Source organism: Prinia subflava, chromosome 5 (genome assembly GCF_021018805.1).
Source record: "Prinia subflava isolate CZ2003 ecotype Zambia chromosome 5, Cam_Psub_1.2, whole genome shotgun sequence".
Lineage (NCBI taxonomy): Eukaryota > Metazoa > Chordata > Aves > Passeriformes > Cisticolidae > Prinia > Prinia subflava.
The window spans coordinates 48,157,271-48,177,285 of record NC_086251.1 but is presented as its reverse complement, the minus strand read 5'-3'; the positions used below and the strand labels follow the sequence as shown (position 1 = coordinate 48,177,285).

Sequence of the window (20,015 nt, the reverse complement as noted above, 5' to 3'; positions counted from 1 at the left end):
TCGCGCTCCGCAGCGCCGCCGCCGCGCAGGCGCCGTGCGCGCTCCCGCTGCCCAGCCGAGCCTGGGGCTCGGGAGGAAAATGGCGGCGGCCGGAGCGGGGCCGGGCGGGAGCGGGCGGCGCTGAGCGGGAGGATGGCGGCGGCGAGCGGCTGCCGGAGGTGAGGCACCGCGGGAAGCCGGGCTGGGAGGGGGACGCGGGCATGGTGTCACGACGGCGGAGGGGAGGGGGCAAGACCGTCGACGCCCCCACGGCGGGGCTCGGTGCGCGCCCTGCCGGGCCGGCTGCGGGCAGCTTGTCCCGCCGCGCCGCTGCCAGCCCTCAGCTCCGTGGGGCCGCGGGGCCCCGCCGCGGGAAGGAGCCTTGCTTCCCGTGCCGCTCCCGGCCCGCGGGGTCCGCGGTCCGGAGCGGCAGCAGCGGCCTCGGCTGTGCCTGACCGCGCTGTCGGGTCCTGCCTCGCCGCCCCTTCCCTCTCCTCCTCCCTCCTGCTCTCCCTTCCGCCCCGGCGCAGCTCCCCGCGGAGCTGGAGCGGTGCTCGAAGCCGTCGTCCGCAGGAGCCGGTGCGAGGCTCGTGCTCCCGCAGCCGCGGAGCTCCGCCCGTGTCGGGCCGGGGGCAGTGGCCGCGCTCGCCCGCCGTGGCTGCGGGGCTCCCGCCGCTGCCGCTCCGCCCGTCCCGGACTGCCCGGGGCCTGGCCACTGCTGCTGCCCCGGCATTCGCGGGGCTTTGTCCCGCTCCTCTCTGTACAGGTGTTACCGCGGTGTTCCTGGAGAAACTTGGAGAGCTTTATAGGTGATGTGTTCGCTCGTGCCTCTGGAATATTCCTGCTGCCAGTGGGATAAGCGCTTTTCTGTTTGTTCGTGTTTCTACTTGCTCTTCCCCACCATCCCATTTGAGGCCGTTGGGTGAAAGATGACACACATGTCGAGTACTAACATAAAATACGATAGTAGGGTAATAAAATACGTGTTGATGCAATGGTAGTTTGTGTGAGAATTTACCTTAGGCGCTGCAGCGTCGCTCGAGGCTTTGCTTCAAACCAATGTAACATAATAACAAATTTAAAGTGTTTGGCAGATACACCATCGGGGATGTGATCACCTCAGGTTTTACCACATACTGCATGCTCTGTTTTCATTTAGAAATGGGGGAAAAAAATAACCAAGAAACCACAAAAACAGAAGCTCAAATAAAAATAATCAAACCTTGTAATTCATGTTAAGAAACTGAAAAGCTTGAGAAGGTAAAGCTTTACCCTCTTTGTCTTAAAGATCTTAAGGAAGAGGATTAAGCTTCTAATCTTATCCTTTATTGTTTCAAATATTTCATCCTAGTTCTGTATTAGTGTCCTTCTTCACACAGGATCTTGCAGGGAGGGGAATTTCTTCTTAGATCCTTCTCCATTTGAACTTTTTGCATAAGAATTCAATGAAAATACTTTTCCCTCCACTCCTCCACTAAGAGTCTGCTACCAGTATGTGAGAAATAATTCTGTAGATGTTATTTATGAGTATGTGGAACAGAAGTCTGTTGGTAATGTACAGATTCTGTGGACTGTAATGCTTACAAGGCAAGGTCTGAGTGCTTATTATTTAGAATATCTGCATGAAGATAATCTATTGAAAGGATATGGATTGTGATGCTTTCTCCCTTTTTGGAATAATTTATCAGCTAGATAACTAGTTTCAGTTGATAGACCAAAGCATTATTGAGCCATTTAAGAACTTGCTACTTTGCTGTGTCAGTTAATGTCCTGTAAACATTACTGTCTGTTCATGCTTATATGTAAACATGTCATGAATGTCTCAGTAAATCAAGCTTGTATCTTAAGTTACAACATAAAGCTGCCAATTTCTCACTGGTTTGTATTCAGCTCTGAAGTTGGACTTGCACAGTTGGCCTACACACAGGTAATGTTGGAAATGGAGCTCAGTGTTTTGTGTCAGATGTACAGCCAGTGTTTGTTTTTGTTCACTGGAGATGAAAACAGCTGTTGAATCCTTTGTATTTCAGCTCAGCTGCACTAAGCATTGTTTTACTTGCTTTCAAACTTTAGCCAATGTATAAATGGGTTTGACATTCTAATCTAGTTTGTATGCTTAAACATACAAGGAGCGCAGTGACAAGTTGTCTTGGTTCATTTACTGTGGCATTGTCGTAATTGTTGCCATTTTAAAAATACTTACCTCTTACATTAGTTAGTGAATTCTCTTCATATGTCCAGGTTCTCTTGCTGAGTCATAGATACAGTGGTGCTGTAATGCTTATAGCTGGCATGAACTGATTTGTAAAGACTTATACATGAAAGAATAGAATTATTCTACAAGCTCTCCTGGAAGACTTGCATAGATTTGTCACAGTGATTTTTAATTTTTTTTCCCCTCTTAGTTTTCAAGATTGTCTGAGAAGCTCCAAACTTTGTGTTGTGAAGCTGTGTTGCTCACTGTTAAAATAGAATGTGCTGCCTTTGCAGCCAGCTTTTTAAATTTAATACACTGAAACTGCCAGAACTTGATGCATTAACAACAAAATATTGAGTCTTTATTTTGAAAGCGGCCTTTCAAGTTGCTGCCTACATGGTGTCAGGTTTACAGATTGTCAGTGGTGACAATTAATCTCAAGGTTTGTTGGGGATGAATTTTAGCTGGGACAATGTCTTTTGTCCTGTTAGCAAGCTGCATTGGTTGTGTGGTGTCTTGGGGTCCTGCACATGGCCATAGGAGGAGGTGGGACACTAACCCTGCTTGCTCCTCTGCCACCCTGGTGCTTGTTTGCTCTTGATACAGCAGACCACATGCAAGGAGAGTTTGCCTTTCAGAGGCAAACAGTAAAATGAATGAAAACGTCCTATGGACATATTGATGGACTGTGTGTAGTTCACATTAATCCATAAACAGATCTATAGGCAAACTGTGAGATTGCATGTAAGAAGAAATAACTATATTCCTAATGAGACTGATGAGAATCTGCTTTTACAGTAAATCTTGATAGAGAACTGCAAGTTTTAGTATTAACTCTAAATTTCTTCTTGTTTGTTTGCTTTTTGTTAACATATTTACATGGCTTTTGATTTCTGTTACCAGATCAATGGCTTTTCCAATTTTTTCACACGAGTCTGGAAACCTGATGCACTTTATTGTACATGCAGTGGGGACCAGGAGTCCTGGTTCAGGTGTGTTAGGTGAGCTTCCAGTGAGTCATCTAGCTATTGCTTTATTTCATTTCCCATCTTCTTGGAATGATAAGTCTTGTCAGTATTCTTAAATCTTTGGATAGAAGCTATTGTGGATTTTTAGAGTGCTCTTTCCTATGTTGGCTTACCAGTATGCCTGAACTACAAGAAGGGACTGCAGATGCCACATTTGAATCTGGTCTTGCATTTTACACCCATCCAGTCTGTCCTGCATGTCTCCCAAGGAAGATACCATCAGTAATGATGATTTCTATGTAATGGACACTAGGAGATTGAAATTGTTATTATAATATGGTTATTATATTTTGTTTTATTTCAGTTATTAAACTGTACTTATCTCAACCCATGAGTTTTACTGCATTGCTTTTTCTTTGCCTTCTGATTCTGTTCCCTGTCCCACTGGCAAGGGGAACCCACAATAATAGGGACACCTATGAGGTTCTTGATAAATGCTTAGTGGCAAAATTGGTTTAAACACTTTCAGTCCACTGCTCCTTTTCCTTATTTTCTCCACTGTCCCCTCAGCTGTGTTGCTAGGGTTGTTTACATGGTTTCACGCTGAAACATTCAGGAAATTGATCTGTAAAAATAAACCACTAAAGCACAAAATAACTTCATATCAGATCCTTCATCTGGGTCATCACATTGCTGTGGAAAGTCTGTTTCCTAGCACAGTGTAGAGGTGAGGCCAGGGAGGTAAAGGGGATCAGGGTGGAACTGTGTTGCTTGATGTGTTGGATTCAAGTACATACCTAACTATACACTTAGGTAAATTTAAATCTGATTTGTTTGCTCCATTTTGTGCAGGAGTTGTGCAAGCTTACACCAAACACTACTGAATATGAACTTTAAGTACTGGTGGCCTTGCAGGCATGTCCAGCCTGTTGGGGATTTTCTATCATCAGTGGATTTAAACTGGTTATTTGGATGTTGGAGTGCTAAAACATGCAAGAAAAATTTAACAGCAGTCAAAACCGATGAAGAAGAAACTTTCAGTACAAAGTGTAGAGGTATAGTGTTTTGGGCAACATCTTCAGTTTTATGTTTCAGAAGTATCTTCTAAGTGATCTTACTTTGTTTTTTGAACTTGGCATTCAAGCATGAGCCATTACCTGTACAACTGACTGATCATTTTCTAAATCTTGTTTGATCTTTGTCCTCAAATTTTGTCTGAATTCAGTGGTCATTGATACTGTATATTTTTATGGCACTCAAACATCACCGTTTGTTCTGTTCTTCCTGTATTAAAAAGATGGGATTTTTTGTAGTCACCCTTGCTTTTCATTCCTATCATACCCTGTTTCCAACACACTGTAGTAAATAGTAAAGACTAGAATTTAATTTTTTAAAATCACTTTTAAAGAATGTCTTTCTGGTTCTGCAGTTCCTGTGGTTCCCCATATTGTTCAAGAGCCTTTTTATTTCTACTCTCTCCTCTTTCTTACAGGATCATTACATTATGGTAGCTTGTAGCTTTTAAGATTAATCTCTTTTGCTTCATCACTTCTGATCTTTAAAGTTATCTAGTGGGAAGTGCTTTGGAGAGAGATCAAGCTAGTTAATGATACGCAAGATTCCTCTAATTTGGAAACCTTAGAGATCTGTTAAAACCTAGTCTCAGAATAACTATCAGGACATTTTTACCATTCTGCTGATGGTAACAATGGCTAAACTTGAAGGGGTTGATGGAAACAGCAATGTAATAAGTGACTGCTGCTTGGTTCTTTAGTTGGGCTTCTATTTTGTGACCCAGAACTGCAGAAGCTCTGTGGGATCAGTAGAGCTGCAGAATGTATCTGTGTGTGCTTGCTTGTGCTTTAAACTGCAGTTTGGGTGAGATAAGATTGTTCTCATAGTCTGCCACTGAGATTTTAATCAAGGTTTCGTATACAAAGAGCAAGAATACCAGTGTCTTGTGAAGGCATCCCACATGAGTGAAACTTTATACCTATTTATATGAAAATTGAAGTAATTTTTGACTGACCAAGTAAATCACTCTACATTAGTGAGAAATTGAAGTGCTGCTTTGCTTATCTGCTACTCCAGATCTCTGTACTGCAATGAAGAATATAAAACACTTCTGTAAATGGGTAGGTTATTTTAAGTGCTTTAAATATAATCAGTATGAGTGAGAAAAGTTCCTTTTCATGCCTTTTTTCTCCTGACCCCAATATCGGAAATGCTGCTTGAGAGCTGATTAAAAGCATTCCAACATAAAAAATACAATCAGAATGCAACAAGGCAGTATTTTGTGGACTGGTGCTCCCTTATTCTTTGATCTCTCTTGATCTTCTGCTTCAGCTTTTTTCAAATGATGATTCTTGATGTAAAGATGTAAAGAACTGGCTCATTGACTGTTAAACTGGGTTTGCTGTGGATTTGGTGATTTTTTGACTTTATCTAGAAAGATGTCTTATTTAAAGCCTTCCTGCTGCTGTGATAATTATAGTACTTATCCACTTAAATTCTGCAGTGTCTACAATGAGGTTGTGCTGAAGTTCTTTTTACATGTGGGGGGCATTCAGAGGTTTTTCTCATGTACCCAGATGTATGTCTTAAAATACATAAATGGCTAACAACCTCTGAAGCTGCTTGTGATACTTAGCTGAATGACCAGAAGATTTCATCTTAAGGAAGGCAGGAGTGTAGACATATACACAGTGGAATTTCGTATTACCCATTTAAAAAAACCCCAAAGAATCCCAGACTAATGTAGCATTTAAATATATTAAAGGCTGATATCGTTGGACTTTGGTTCATCCTATACTGAACATCTCAACTTCAGACATCTTGAGGGATCAAATGAAATTCATATAAAATGTCTAGAATGCAGGTAGAGAAAATATTGTTCATAGGTTCATGGATTTCTTTAGAGTCATTCTAATAGTGACTGCTGCTCTCTGAAATACATCAAGTTGCTTATACTGTCATTTTATGTTGAAAATACCTTTGCCAGTCTATAATGAGGTGCTTCCAGGAAGTCTTTGAAATTGTTTTTTTATTATATCACAGAGACAAGCAAGATACAAGAATGCTGAGTTGACAAAATGCATGCTGCAGATGGGAAGCTTTGTGTCGCTCAGTGTAGTGATGGCCTTGGTGCTGAACCAGGAATAATCTAATCTGTATCAGTACTGAGAGGCAACAGTTCCTGCTGAGCTGGATGTAAGCACCATAATTTCTACAGAGGAATGTATATGACAGCATGAGAAGCTACTTGGTGTTCTGGTGAGCCCCCCACACTCCCGCTGTATCAAGTGTCTCCATCTTCTCTGCAGTTTATTTCCATGAGTGATTAGCTTATCTAAAGTTTGGATAAGGATGTGTGTTTACTGCATTAAATTCTCAAATCCCTGCTTGGCCAGTTGTTTTGAGTTTTGGAAATTTTTTTTTGTATAGCCAAAGATAATATTTAAGAGAATAATTTGATGTATCTTTTAAAAAATACATTAAAAGGTACATTATTTAGGTCAAAAAGTACCTCGTTTTTATTTGGTCCTTAAAATCTCTGTAGGGTTTAGTCTTCCATTAAGCACTTGTGGAAATGTGCATTTGGACTTGAAATCCCAAAATACACTTCTAACACAGTAAGGTTAGCATACAGTATAAGACCTGTCTAATTGTATTTTGTAGTTCTAGGCACAGATCTGAAGACCTGGTAACCTCTGGTAAAGTGACTCTTAAATGTATTTCTGCACTGCATCAAAGCTGCTTGTCTTTAACTGCATTTGACCACAGTCTTTGATGTTATAACCAGGGCAGTTACTACTTGAAGTTGGTTTTAAAGCTTAAATTACACGTCTTCTGAAAATGATGTTAATCAGAAGTACAGTCTTATTACAGACTTTCTAAAATATCTGTTCATACTACTCAGGGCTTTTCCACTGCAAGTAAAATAAAATTTGTCACGTCTTGTTGTAAGTTTCTCAAAACATTTGAATTTCTCTGCTGAGAACATCTGAGGTAATTTTTGTTCCTGCATAATTTCTCAGTTAATTATTGGCTCAAAAGTTTCTCCTTTGGATAACCAGACTTGTGCCAATCTAGGTATTTCCCCACCACTACCTTGGGCATCTTTTGTCCTTTCTCCTCCTTCCCTTCTTCCTTCATTCTGTTTTTAGCTACCAACTTATTTCTGCTGGAGAATTAAATTGGAAAATGCCACATTTTGTGACTGACTGTTAGCTGCATCAAAGTTCAATTGTATTAAGCACTAGCAATCTTCAACTTATTAATGAGGGTGCTTTTATTTAAATATCTTGTGGATCTGGAGTTTCATCCTTGTTTTATGTTTGGAAGGAAAGGGAACTTGCTTTTTTCCCCCACATATACAAGATTAATGTGTTTTCTCATTGAAATGAATCTTTTATTTTTGTTAATCTGAAAACTGATCCAGCTAAAAACTGTTCCTGTTCATTGAACATGAATGGAGAGTTGAGTGGGAATGATCATCTAGTTAAGAGGGAAGGGAGATTTCTTTTTTTTTGTGGCAACGTTGTCTTTTTCTCTATACATTAATGAACTTTTCAAGTCATGGAAGAATCAAAGGAGGTTTGAGAAGTAGAGCACAGGCAAAGTTTCTGCATTTTGCCCTCTCTCTGAATGTAAAGGAATTGTGGTATCAAGGACAGTTGTGTATGAGAGAGAAAGATGAACAAAATTTGGTCTAAAATTACTTTAGGAGCAATGGATTCCTGCTAATGGAAACAGTTACTCCTAAAGGAGTAACTTCTGTGCAACAGACTTTTTCTTTCCTTCTAAAAGTTTTGTTTGATTCCTTTGAAAAATCTATGTATTTTTTTGGTATTCTGGGACATCTGAAAAGCTTCAAATATTGTGGGGAGAGAAAGAGGAGTTAAGGTATCTTAAGTCTGCTCAAAGGGCAGATTTGCCTTAGCAAATAGTTAAACAAAAAAACACCCCATAAGCTTTTCTAACTCTGCAGCCTTTAAAAGTCTGTGTTCATGAGTTATGTGTAGATGTGGCTGAATTAATTAAATTAAATATGTACATGATTGGTGCCTCTGTTTTCAGAAACAACATTATGTCAACATGTGTGATGTTCTTTTGACTGTTCTGTAAAACTTGCATATTCATGTTACAGAACAAAAAAATGCTTTGGAAGCACAGACAGAGCTTGTTGCAGGAAATGTGGAAGACATAACTTCCTTTTCTTGCCAAGGGGAAAATGTAAACAAAGCTCCAACTTAATTGTAGGCTAAGTACTAGTCTGGTTTTCTGACTAAGCCTTTCTTTCCTTAATTGATTTCTTTTATCATTGGGAAAGTGTATTTTCTGAAATGAATTCCTGTAGTTTTGGGCAGGACATTCCCTAAAGTTTGTGAGCATTTAGTTCTTGCTACACTTTGATGGAATCTAAATGCAGGTATTAATGAAGGTAGCTACTGAAACTGAGGTTATTGGTGTAACATTTGAGGGGAAGTATTGCAATATTAATGTATTTTGCTACTGTCTTCAAAATGGCTGAAATCTTTGAAGTGTACAGCATAGAAAGATTTCTTGGCATCAGATGTTATGATAGAAATGTTAGTTGGTGAAATCAGTGTGTCTCTTAACATTTTCTGCTGAAGTTGATGAATTTGAATTAACCATGCAGAAGAGTCCAGGCAAAGGAGACATCTTGCAAATGTGTTAGGTTTAAATAAATGTTAAAATCTTAGTATATACAGATATAATTGATTTATAAGAACAGGTCACAAGGAACAAGATCATTGTGCTGGTTAAGGGGGGATTGTCTTAAAAACCTCTAAGTACAAGGAAAATGTTCTGTGGATTTGATCAGGAACTTCACCTTTGCTCAGGGAGGCAGCAGTGCATAATAAGTTTACATGGTCTCGTATAAGTCAACTGTTGTATAAATACCGTGTACAGTCAATTTTACAATTTGATTTTGCTTTGCTTCCTGCAGCAGTGAACAGAATAGACTTGGAGTGACTGTCAGTATTAGGAGACAAGGGGAAGATGTGAGTGTCAACACTGCTGCCAGGCCAGAGTGACTTGAAGAATCACTCAGAGAGAACAGAAAGGATGGCTACAAGGGTTTAGTTTTGTGGAGTTGTGAGGCAGTCTAACAGGAATAGTCAGCTCTCTTCATACTGAGAGCTTGAGATCCTGTTCCAATTTTAGGTGCCTGTCAGACAAATGTGCTGGAGTTCCCTCTCCCTTTCTGTTAATCTGCCCCTCTCTCCAGCAGCGGGGTGATGCATCAGCCATTTGAAATGACTTGGTTTGTGATCATATAGTCTCTGTATGTAGTGTGAGGGGAAGCAAGAAAACCCCGTGGCAGGATGGAGTGTGAGGGAAAAGTACAGTTCTCTGTTAGTTCGGCTTTAGTGGTCGTATCAGATCACCCTGATGTACCTGTGAAGAGCTGACAGGCAGTGAGTCCTGCATGCACAGTTAGCTTCTCCCTGTCAGAGAATGAGTTCTTTAGGTTGAGGGGAATATATTAAAATTCACATAGGCTTGGCTTTATATTTTTTCCTATATGAGTAATACCTAGATGCATATATTCTGGCACTGCAAATTTAAAATCATCCAAGCATTCAAAAAACCAACAACTCCCATGTACCTCTTTAGTAGTTGGGGCTGCTGTGTGAAGTGTTGTTTACCGAAGAGGGAACAAACTGCACAAATACAGAGAAAAATAAGTACAGGCCAAAGAAGCACTAATCAGCCACCTAGATACAGGGAGCACTGTCACGGTGAATTGTAGCAGTAGCTACTGCTGTCTAAATTTCCTTTTTCTGCTAGGACTGCCCTTGCTTTGCAGGTGATTTTTCCTACTGTTAATTTTTTAGGAGCTCTGGAGAATAAAAAACATATTGCAGAAGTAAGCTTATAGCTGCCCACTTAAAGTTAAGATGTTTTCATTGACAGTGGTAGTTGGCTGAGTGAAGAGGCAGTGCTACACTTGGGCAATGGCTGTAGCAGCCACACCAAAGTATAAACTGAAAACAAACACAGTCCAGGCAGGACTTGCATGGCTTTCCAAATGTCTGCTACAATGAAGGGGTACAGCCTTGCTGCAGGAAGAGGTACGTGGGGACTGGGAATATTTACTGTTTGAAGACTGTCAACTGAGTAATAGTCAAACTGCATGTTGTGTTTGATTGTAGGGAGCAAGATAACCTTTTCTTACTACTCTTCCTTCCCTATGGCATCATCTGGGTTCCTTGAGCAATTTGGTAAACTGGTGCAGGGAGCTAACTACACTGGGGAGAGAAAAATCTCACAGGAGAGAATACCTGTGTTTAGTTGCTGACACAACAGAGGAGCTTTGGGGAGATGCTGGTGGTAGCTGTGGTGAGCACTGGCACTGAGGAAATGTGCATGGAACCAGTGTTGGTGAACCAACTTGGGTTTGTATACACCAAATAATGCATTTTGAATCCAGATTACAACTGTGGTTTTCTTGGATGCAAGACTTGTTGTGGCTTGTGGTTTACTGTCGAAAGTATTCAAACTGTAGCTCTAAACAATTCAAAATATTCAAACTGTAGCAATTTTTTGGCTGTGACTTAATGCTGTCTTCAATAAGGAAAATCAGTGTTCCTTTAATAAAATTCCTGATGTCTCATGATATGACTAGATTGCCTTATGAGTTCTTTACCACACCTTTTCATGTTTCCCTGCCCAGTTTTTCTGTTGAATATAGATGTACCCATTAGTGTTAAATGTGTAAGAAATGATGCTAGCAGGCAATACTTCAAACTTGTTTTATCAAAGAGAAGAGGCTGAATGGCTGAAATTGCTGTTGTGTTGTGACAAAAGGGACCCACAAGAGAGGATGGTGTACAGAAGAAAAGGAGTGATGGTGTATTAAGGCCTGATGTGTAGAGAAAAATGTTTTGGATATACGGCAATATTGGTAATAGTATTTTTTAGCCACAGGCAGGGGTTTCAGTGGAAATAGATGAGCTGTGTATTGTTACCAAGCATCTTGGAAGCTTGAGTGTAAAGGAAGAGTGTTGTATAGAAACACTGTAGTCATAAGGACTACAAGCAACAGAAATACCACAAGATGTTGTTACTGATACAATGACTGGCTGGCAGGATGAAGTGTTGATTGCAGCCAAATTAAGATAGAAGTAATTTTTCGTCTTATCTATTGAAAGAGGCCACCTCATATGATCAGTATGTGGGTCCAAGACTTTTTAGTCTGCTTTGATGTTGGAGTTATTATTGTGAAAACTCCAAGCAGTGTCATCACTAGAGATGACTCAGGCTGTGGAAGTTAATAAGGGAACTAAAGCTGAGTGATGAAAAGGTTGCTTTTTTGAAGATGAGTTGAAAATAGTAAGTCATAAGATAGGATGGGTGCTGCTTGCCTACTTACGTAGGAACAGAGCACAATGTCTGGGGTTGTCCTGTTAGGGACTCTAATGCTCTCTCAGAGGCAGCATGTTCTGAGAGAAGTGTGAATGTAACTGTGCACTGAATTTACAAGCATTATTGTGTACAGGAAGCTCCCACGTCCCCATTCAGAATAAACGGCTTTTGGTGAAATAATTGGGCCTGGATAAAAAGGGAAAATTACTCCAACATGAGGAAAACTGTAGGGTATATAGATCTTTCATCTGATTGGGGTTTGAGCCAAGATTTTCCCATCTTAGTAGATCTGACAACTAAAAACGGGGTTTTGTGTTGTGGTTGGGTCACAGCTTGAGCAAGACGAGGAATTCCCTTTGTTAATGAGACAGGGATCTTTGGGGGGCACTCTCAGACTAAACACAATAAAATTCCATGGGAGTAGAAGACTGCAGAGATGAAAGACTCTGAAGTCTTCTGCTTGTCCTGTTCCAGAAGAAGCAGCAATCCTGTTGATAAATGAAGGGTACAGGGCTAAGAAGCCCATGAAATAGGCTGTGTAAAGGTAGTAGAGCTTCATGTGGAAGGTTATTACTTCTGCTCCACTTCTGCCTTTTCCAGGGGGAGAAAAGGAGTAGATGACTATGGATATTACCACAGTAATGGACAGTCATTATCTAGAGACACACTGAGGAGGGCAATGGTCTTACCAGACTGGTATTTGACTTCAGTATCCAAAGCTGAATGTAGCTGAAGTCTCCATGAGTTAGCTCACTGCCTGACAAGACAAAGTGTTGGCCTGAACTTTGATGGAAAGGAAAAAAGCAGACTGCTTTAAAAAAACAAAAGGTCTATTCCTTTTTCGGATGTTTTACTTTTTATGTAATGTAGAAGTTCCTTTTTCTGTCTTAACCAGCTGATGTGTTTATATATCTAAACCAAAGAATATTTGCCATTCATAAAAAAAAAACCCACAAAAACACGTGGGTAATTTTTTCTAAGAAGAAGCCTTTTGAAACACATTTAGACTCCTCAGAATTTATCACAGTGTGTCAGACTATGCTGCAATTATTCTAGATTGGCTAAAATTAATTATACTCATTTTCCTGTAAATGGATATGTTCATACCTAATTACTCTGTTTAGTGATATTGATAAAGATTTGGTAGATAGGATTTCTCTGATTTTCTTATAAAGTAGTTTTAATGATGTTTTTTATCTAAATCAGATAATGTTCCTTTCAAGTTAACTTGTGAGAAAATGGAGAGCCATTGAAGAATACATGCTGTCATTTCACTTTAAGGGAGTCCTAGAGGGCCATAAATGAGCTCTTGCTCATTTGGCTGAGAGAAGTGTTTTGAATTCATCTTCAAGAACATTAGTTAAGTCTTTTATATGAATGTTATCAATCAGAATAGACTTTGGGTAAATTAGTGTGATTTTGCAACCAACTGGAAGAGCCACTGATGTAGAGAGATGAAAATTTATTTACCAGTATATGAAGACATTTAAGCTGTTTGGGAGGAACAGCCTATTCCATACAGGATTGTACTGCTGTAATTCAGTTAGTTAGTCTCTGTGTGCTTTGTGTGTTTGAATTTTTTTAGCTGCTGGAAATTTTTGTATTTAGAGGAATATAAATGTGATTATGTCCCCTGCATCTACACTGGTGTTAGTGATTTGACCCGTCAGTCCCTGTTAAAGCGATGTGACATGTTCATATCATACTTGAAATTGCTTTGCTGCTCGTCAGAAATACAACTTTAAACGCTGTTTGCAAAAACAGCATCAAAAAGAGGTTTTTTCCTGTAAGTTCTGTGGTTTTTTTCCAAGTGTTGAAATGCTGCTCAGTGTTTTCAGTTTTTAAAGTGTGTGTATCTTCTAGTCGATACTCCTTTGTGCCCTATATGAGCACAGCTCTTTTAATGTTCACTCTGATTCCTCAGAGGAAAGGTTGAAAATCAGTACAGGTTGTTTGTTGGTAGGTTTTTCCCACTAAAACACAGTCCAGTGATTCTCAACAAATCTAGAAATAAAAAGCTAGGACTATTGTGGTGTTTTTATCACCTCCATTTTGAAAGAACCTCTCGATGGTGAAGTGTACTACTTCATGGAAGAGAAAATGCTGTAAATTTCATGCTTAACTATAAGAAAGGGTTCTTTGTCATAGCTGGAACACATGATTCTCAGCAAAGCACTGAGTAATGCAGTCACTTTCATAATCTAGTTATATCTGCTTTTTCTTGCCCTCTTGAGCTGGTAACTGCTGATGTGGCTTAAATTCTGGTGTTTTGCTTATTGGATTTTTTTTTCTTTCCAATGCAGTAAATAAATAACACAGATTCATTAGCCCATGAAGAATGTTATCCATTTTGTAATTTTTGTACAGAACTGATCTAAACCACAACCTTTCAGCTGTTTCAGTTGCATCTTGCTATTGTATCATCCAGTTAATTTTGAGTAATGATAATGGTTGATTGCTTGACTGGATTATAAAAAGAGTCAAAATAGGCTTTGTGTGGATTTGCATGTGTGTCAGGCATAATCAACTGAGCCTTCAAATTTCAGTTGTTTCCTTTGAAGAAAATTACTTGCCAGTTACACAGTTTCTTTCAGGTACGCTGTCCCATATGCATTCAGTCCTTTAGCGTGTACACTTCTGAGATTGGAGACTCTACCTCCACAAAATCTGAGAGTGGGCCAGTACCTCAGTGTCTCATCCATGGAAAAAGAGGAAGGTCAAGACAGGTAGCACTCAGTTCCTGTCAACTCCTCTTACTTGGAGAACCACCTTCCAGCAGCACAGTAAGAAAAATGATGTAAATACTCCAGGCATATTTGAACAAGCAGCTGGAACTCCAGCCACAACCAACTTTGTTGTCACTTTCAAGATCTTGTGCCTTTGGATGTTGTTGAGGTGTAATTCCAGCAGTGGACTGCATAACAACCAGCATGGCCAGGGCTGGCTCTGGAAACTTCTCAGTGGATGGGAATTTCCTTCTGTTCTTGTGAGCATGAGGTTGTTCCTGAATCATTTTGTGATGGCCCAGGGCTCTCTGTTTGTCACCAGACCACTGTTCAGCTAAGGCAGGTTCAGGATGTCAAGGCAAGCTGGTGGGATGTACTTTGGGAATTATAGCAATGGCCCATTCTCACAAGTTTTTTCTGGTTTGGTTATTGATCTACTTCTATGGAGATTCGTTTGTCTTTGCTGAAGTTTAGTTGATGTGTTTCCTTGCTGGGGTTGGTGCTTTTTATTGCTGGATCTTGTCGTCTCTTCTTGCCGTAAAGTTGTGCTTGTTACTTGAAATGAGCTGTCGGGGTAAAATACCATAGCAGTTTTGGTCTGGATAAAAATCTAAGCAAACATGAATAAGTTATTCTTGTGATACCTGGATTGTCATTTACTCATAGTATATTTAAAACCTTAGGTAAAATGAAAACCTGAAATACCATGTTGATACAGGTATGTGCATGTACTTAATATAATTTCCAGCTCTGGTTTTAGTATTATGCTATGGCATAATCTTATGGCATCAGCTCCAAAAGAAATATAAAGTTCTTAAAATTTTACAGGGGAGAAATCAAATGGTTGTAAAACCTGTTGTAGCACTCCCTAACTTGCCCTGTATATTAATTGGATCCCAGTGATTTACAGGAAATTTTATGAAACATTTGTATTGAGTGATGATATAAACAAAGTGTTACTGTTACCCAAAGTCTATTCTGTGCAGAGATGTTTTGTTAAATCACAATTCCCAGTCCAGGAATACCTGGCGGTCAGCCCAGATACCTCAGATGCATGTCATCTAGGTTCTTAGGATTTTAAGTTTGGTGTGGCAAAGAGAATACTGAGAAAATTATTTCAGGTACTGAAACCTTTAATCAGGCTTATGTTGATTTTAAATTTTATTCTGAGTGTCAGTATAATCTGAAAGTCACTTTTGTACTGTTTTGTAGGATTTGGGGTGGTAATTTTGGTTTCTATTAACTTCCTTGTTTCACATAACACACTCCATATACTTTTTCTGCAGTACAGGCTTTTTTTAAACAAGGTTTGACAGAGTTTAACTCTTTTCCTGTGTATGTGTCTACGTTCATAACACATCTGTGCGTGCGTCACAGCTTTCAACAACTGTTTCAGTTGGTCAGCAGATGTTGAATTTAGTTTCATTTTGGTAATGCTTACAGGGATGCATGCAGGCTTTTAATAAAGAGGAAAGAAAAAGTTCACCTGATGGTAGTTTTTAAACCAAACAAAATTCCATGGCTGTATTCTGAGGCTGAAATGCAATTTAAAAATTCTTCAGATAAGCTAAAATAAGGAAACTTTTGGTATGCAGGATAACTTCTGCAAGAGCAGACGACATCTATATTTCCTTTTGCAGCTGAAAATCTAGTTGTTTGTGGTTTGGAGTTTTTTCTTCATTTTTCTGTTCCTCTTCTTTTACAAGTACCTTTCACTGTGGAGAAGCTGCATTCTTGACTTGGAATTTTTGCAGTAGCTGAGTTGTATTGACTAGGCTCAGCTAGTTATATGCTAGACTAACTGCTGTTGAGGTAAGCTATGTTTAGTACAGAGGCTCAAGTGGACAACAACAAACCCAACCAAACAAAAAAAGGCATCAAATCCATGAGTGGTTCAAGTACACTTGGCTGTCAAAAGATGCAGTAGTGCAAGTATTCATGTGATGCCATAACAAACAATTGGGTGAGTGATACCCTTTCGACTTCTGGTTTAGATTGGCTCTGATGTGGGTCAGTTTATCTGGTTTACAAACTACTAGGGACAGAACAACCAAGGTAGGAAAAGTGGTTATGAGAATGAAGGGAGGCCTCCAGGACAGAGTTCATCACTGGTGCTAGCTAAATTTTTTGGGAAATGCAACATGGGTTATGTAATATAATCTTGTAAAATTTAGTACTGTATTAAAAAATAAAAGAAATGTACTTTCAGTTGATACATGAGGTTAAGGACAGTAGTGGAACTAAAGCTATGATGAGTTTTGAGCCATGGGGCCCAATACGCTTTATGAACCACAGAACGTTTGCATTCAAGATGCAAAATACTCTTAAGAAATCAGCCTGCACACACGACTTAGCAGTGCATGGAAGTGATGTATTCTAAATTTAGTGAGTGAATTTGTTCTGCACTATGCTCACTTGAGCTTAATGTGTAACAATGTTATTGTGGTAAGCCTCCAAATAAAATAATTTTATCTATTGTGTATTTTAGGATTTTTTTATGATGTTCCTTTTTGAGTTTATTTAAATCCTCGTTTGCAAATTCAAGCATTGACTGCTAATGGTGTTGAACAGTTGCATATATTCCTTGACTGCATTCCTTCTATCTTTCAGCATGTATTTATTGCCAAGTGGAAGGAGATGGAAGGTATTAACTTCATCTGGGACTTGGTTCTAAATATTGAATGCTTACTTATAAAAAAAGGAGGGTTCTTCCTTCCTGACCTATCTCTCACTTTCTGCTCTCCAGCATCTGCACTGCATGTTTCCTTGAAAGATGTCCTTGCATGTCACTTTCTTGGCCAATTTAACATGCCAGAGACTACCAAGAAAGGAAGAAAATTCAGAAGGATATAGCAGATCTATATAGTTCACAATATTCAAGGGAATCTAAAAGATTCTTAGTATAGACTTTGCCTTTGTGTCACTCTATATGTTTGTATTTTGGAAGGGGGCACAAGTGTTCAGTTGGCAGTAGTGGTTCTTCATATGGTAACTTTCATTTTTCAGTATTAATATTTTAACACTGCTATTGTTGGAATAAATTGTCTTTATTGTACATTAGAAATGAATCCTTGTTCAAATTACCTCAGAACTGATTTCTAAGATCCTTTCAAGTGCCCCAAAAATGTAATGAATCCTTAAATGCCTTACTTTTATTATTTTAAATGTACTTCTAGGTCTTTTCTGAATTTGAAAACCAGTACTGAATAAGAACTATGTAAATGTTATTAATAAAAACCCAGCTGAAATCAGTGATGATGGTGTAATCTCCAGCAGGTTTGGCTTATTTAGCTTTCTCTATCAGTATAATTCAGTTTGGGATTTTTTTAACCATGTGGGATATGTATAAACATGTATGAAAAATCTTTTGTGGTATAGTCAAAGGAAATTACCTAGTCTAGACCAAGTTCTCCTTGAAAATTTCTTAGCTAGAAGTTTGATAGCCATCCGGTTCCATGTTACAATTTATCATATGATTGGTGAATGGTTTGGAAAACTAAAGGTTATTGTGGGGAAAAAAGGTATTTCTGATCTTCCTTTAATCATTCGAATAACAGGCTATCTTGAAAATGTTCGAGGTTTTGTTTTATGAAAATACTGTGTGCTGGAAGCTGAGTTGTTTTTATCTAAATCACGTAACATTTAGTGACAAATAATGAAGTACCTTATTGGTGTTTTTGTTCTTCAGAAATGGAGGAACAGAACGCTGGACCTGGGATTGAAGATCTGAAGGATTATGGGATTATCCATTGAAGAGCCAGCAGGCGGAATGCCTGAGTGACTGAAGAAAATGGGTGCTAATGCATCTAACTACCCTCACTCGTGTTCCCCAAGGGTAGGGGGAAATTCACAGGCACAACAGACATTCATAGGTAACTCTTTCCAGTTATCTTGTCACTTACGTAAATGGCTTGGTGGATTGTGCATGCACTCGATTTGATTTGCTTGAAGAAATGTTATGGAGAGCTTCTATTTTCTAGGTCACCAGTTTGAATCCATTGAAGCTCAATCGTGCATGAAATTCAGCACTGTCCATCTGTTTGGCCTCGTACGCAATGAGTTGATCTGTCTTTTGCCAGTAAACAATTGCCAGGTTATTTAAATAAAATAAGTGGAGTTTTTCATAATTAAACTGTGCATTCTAGTTTTCCCAGTTCGAGAGCAGATGCTTTCAGTTAATACTCGTACTGTTTTCTGCTCTTCCTCAGAATTTCTGTGTCAGAGCATGTAAAACCCTCGATGATCAGTATTCATTGTAGTATTGACATTGTGTCCAAGGGAATTACCTCCTTACTGCTAGAAGGGATATCTCTAGTAATAAACCTGTTAAAGTAACAAACAGGCTTGAAGACAGCTTCTCTTCTTTTGCTGTTTCTGTAAAATGGGGAATGGGGGTACTTACTGTCCTAACACTATTATTTACAAGCCAGGACCTTGCTTAGCTGGAGACATGTCTTGAAGTGCCCTTAAGAAAGTATTTTCTCATCCTAACTCATAACTGGGGCAGGCATTACCTTTATGTGTTTTTCAGTCTAGTACAAAGACACCTCAGTATAGATCTAAGTACTGTCACACTATAAATAATAAACAGCTATGTTATGAATCTGAAAGAAGGCAGTCTCTGAGAAGATAAATATTCCTTAAAAAAAACCCAACCCTGACAGCCTGAAGAATGATCTTAGCAGTAAATAACATCAATACTTTATAAATGCTTTTCTCCTTTATGCCTCAGCTTGCAACACTGCATAAATAGTTATTGATATTCAGTGTTACTTCTCTTTTTAATTACCATTGAAAGCAGGATGATATCCTTAACAGAGCAAAAATCAGAGGAAAAACAGAGGAAAAAACAGAGGAAAAAAACTCACTTTGTGAGTTTTCTCTTTTTTCTCAGCTTTCATGGCATTCCTAGCTCCGAGGTCTCATTTGAGGACAGACCACAAACTGTTATATTTAAGGATGTGTGTGCTGTGACAGCATGTCAAGAAAGAACTTTTAACATCATGGATATCCATGCTGTAAAGTTCCCTTCAAGGATTTATGCATTTTCAGCGTATCATAGCTAACTAGTAAAAGATTTGGTCCAGACTGCATATATGCTTTCTAAAATGTGACTAAAATGTGGCTAAAATGCTTTTCTTACATGTCTTAGTGTTTTTTAATCTGCCACTATGTTGTGTCAAGAGAAACCATAGAGGCCGTGAAACAGGCAGATTTGCAGGCTGAAACACCTTTTGAGCAGATTTGAAGAGATTTCCAAAGGCTTCATTAAATTCCCAAGAAACTTTCTACATGATATGTGGAAGGTTTAGTCGATGCTCTTCATTATTAAACTCAAAATAGAAATCCATTATGTAGTATGTCACAATAAATTTACTGAGCCCCATTACCTAGGGAAATTGTGGCTGAGACCCTTTTTGAGGAAGGCCTAAGAGCATGTGCTCTTCTCATCTTAGGGAAGGAAGATGAGTGTTCTGGGTAAAATTCTTGCTGAAATATCCTGATATTATGGGGTTCCATGAGTGTGCTATCTACCTCACATCTCTTCTTCCCACTTTGTGGCATGTGGCTCTTTCTCATTTTGATTTTTATATGATTGGTTTTTGTAGCTTTCTCACTAGAAGATAGGTATATTTTGAAATTGATAGCTGAGGTATTCTTCACTTGCCAGAGTAATGTCTTAATGTTTTATCAACTTTTACATGTTTGGGGTTTAGGTGTTGTGGGGTTTTATTCATTTGTTTGGGG

The 20,015-nt window shown here is 39.2% G+C and overlaps 1 protein-coding gene across 3 annotated transcripts in view; it reads left to right on the top strand.

Moving 5' to 3' along the window:
* BTBD7 (BTB domain containing 7) overlaps positions 1-20,015 on the top strand; it is a 50,762-nt gene continuing 30,747 nt past the window's right edge. For all 3 annotated transcript variants that reach the window (XR_010080581.1, XM_063399254.1, XM_063399253.1), the window contains exons 1-2: positions 1-158; positions 17,956-18,139. Coding sequence is in view for 2 of the 3 variants with exons in the window: in XM_063399254.1 (XP_063255324.1) it covers positions 18,058-18,139 (82 nt within the window). In the remaining variant the exon portion in view is untranslated. The remainder of the gene's footprint in view (positions 159-17,955; positions 18,140-20,015) is intronic.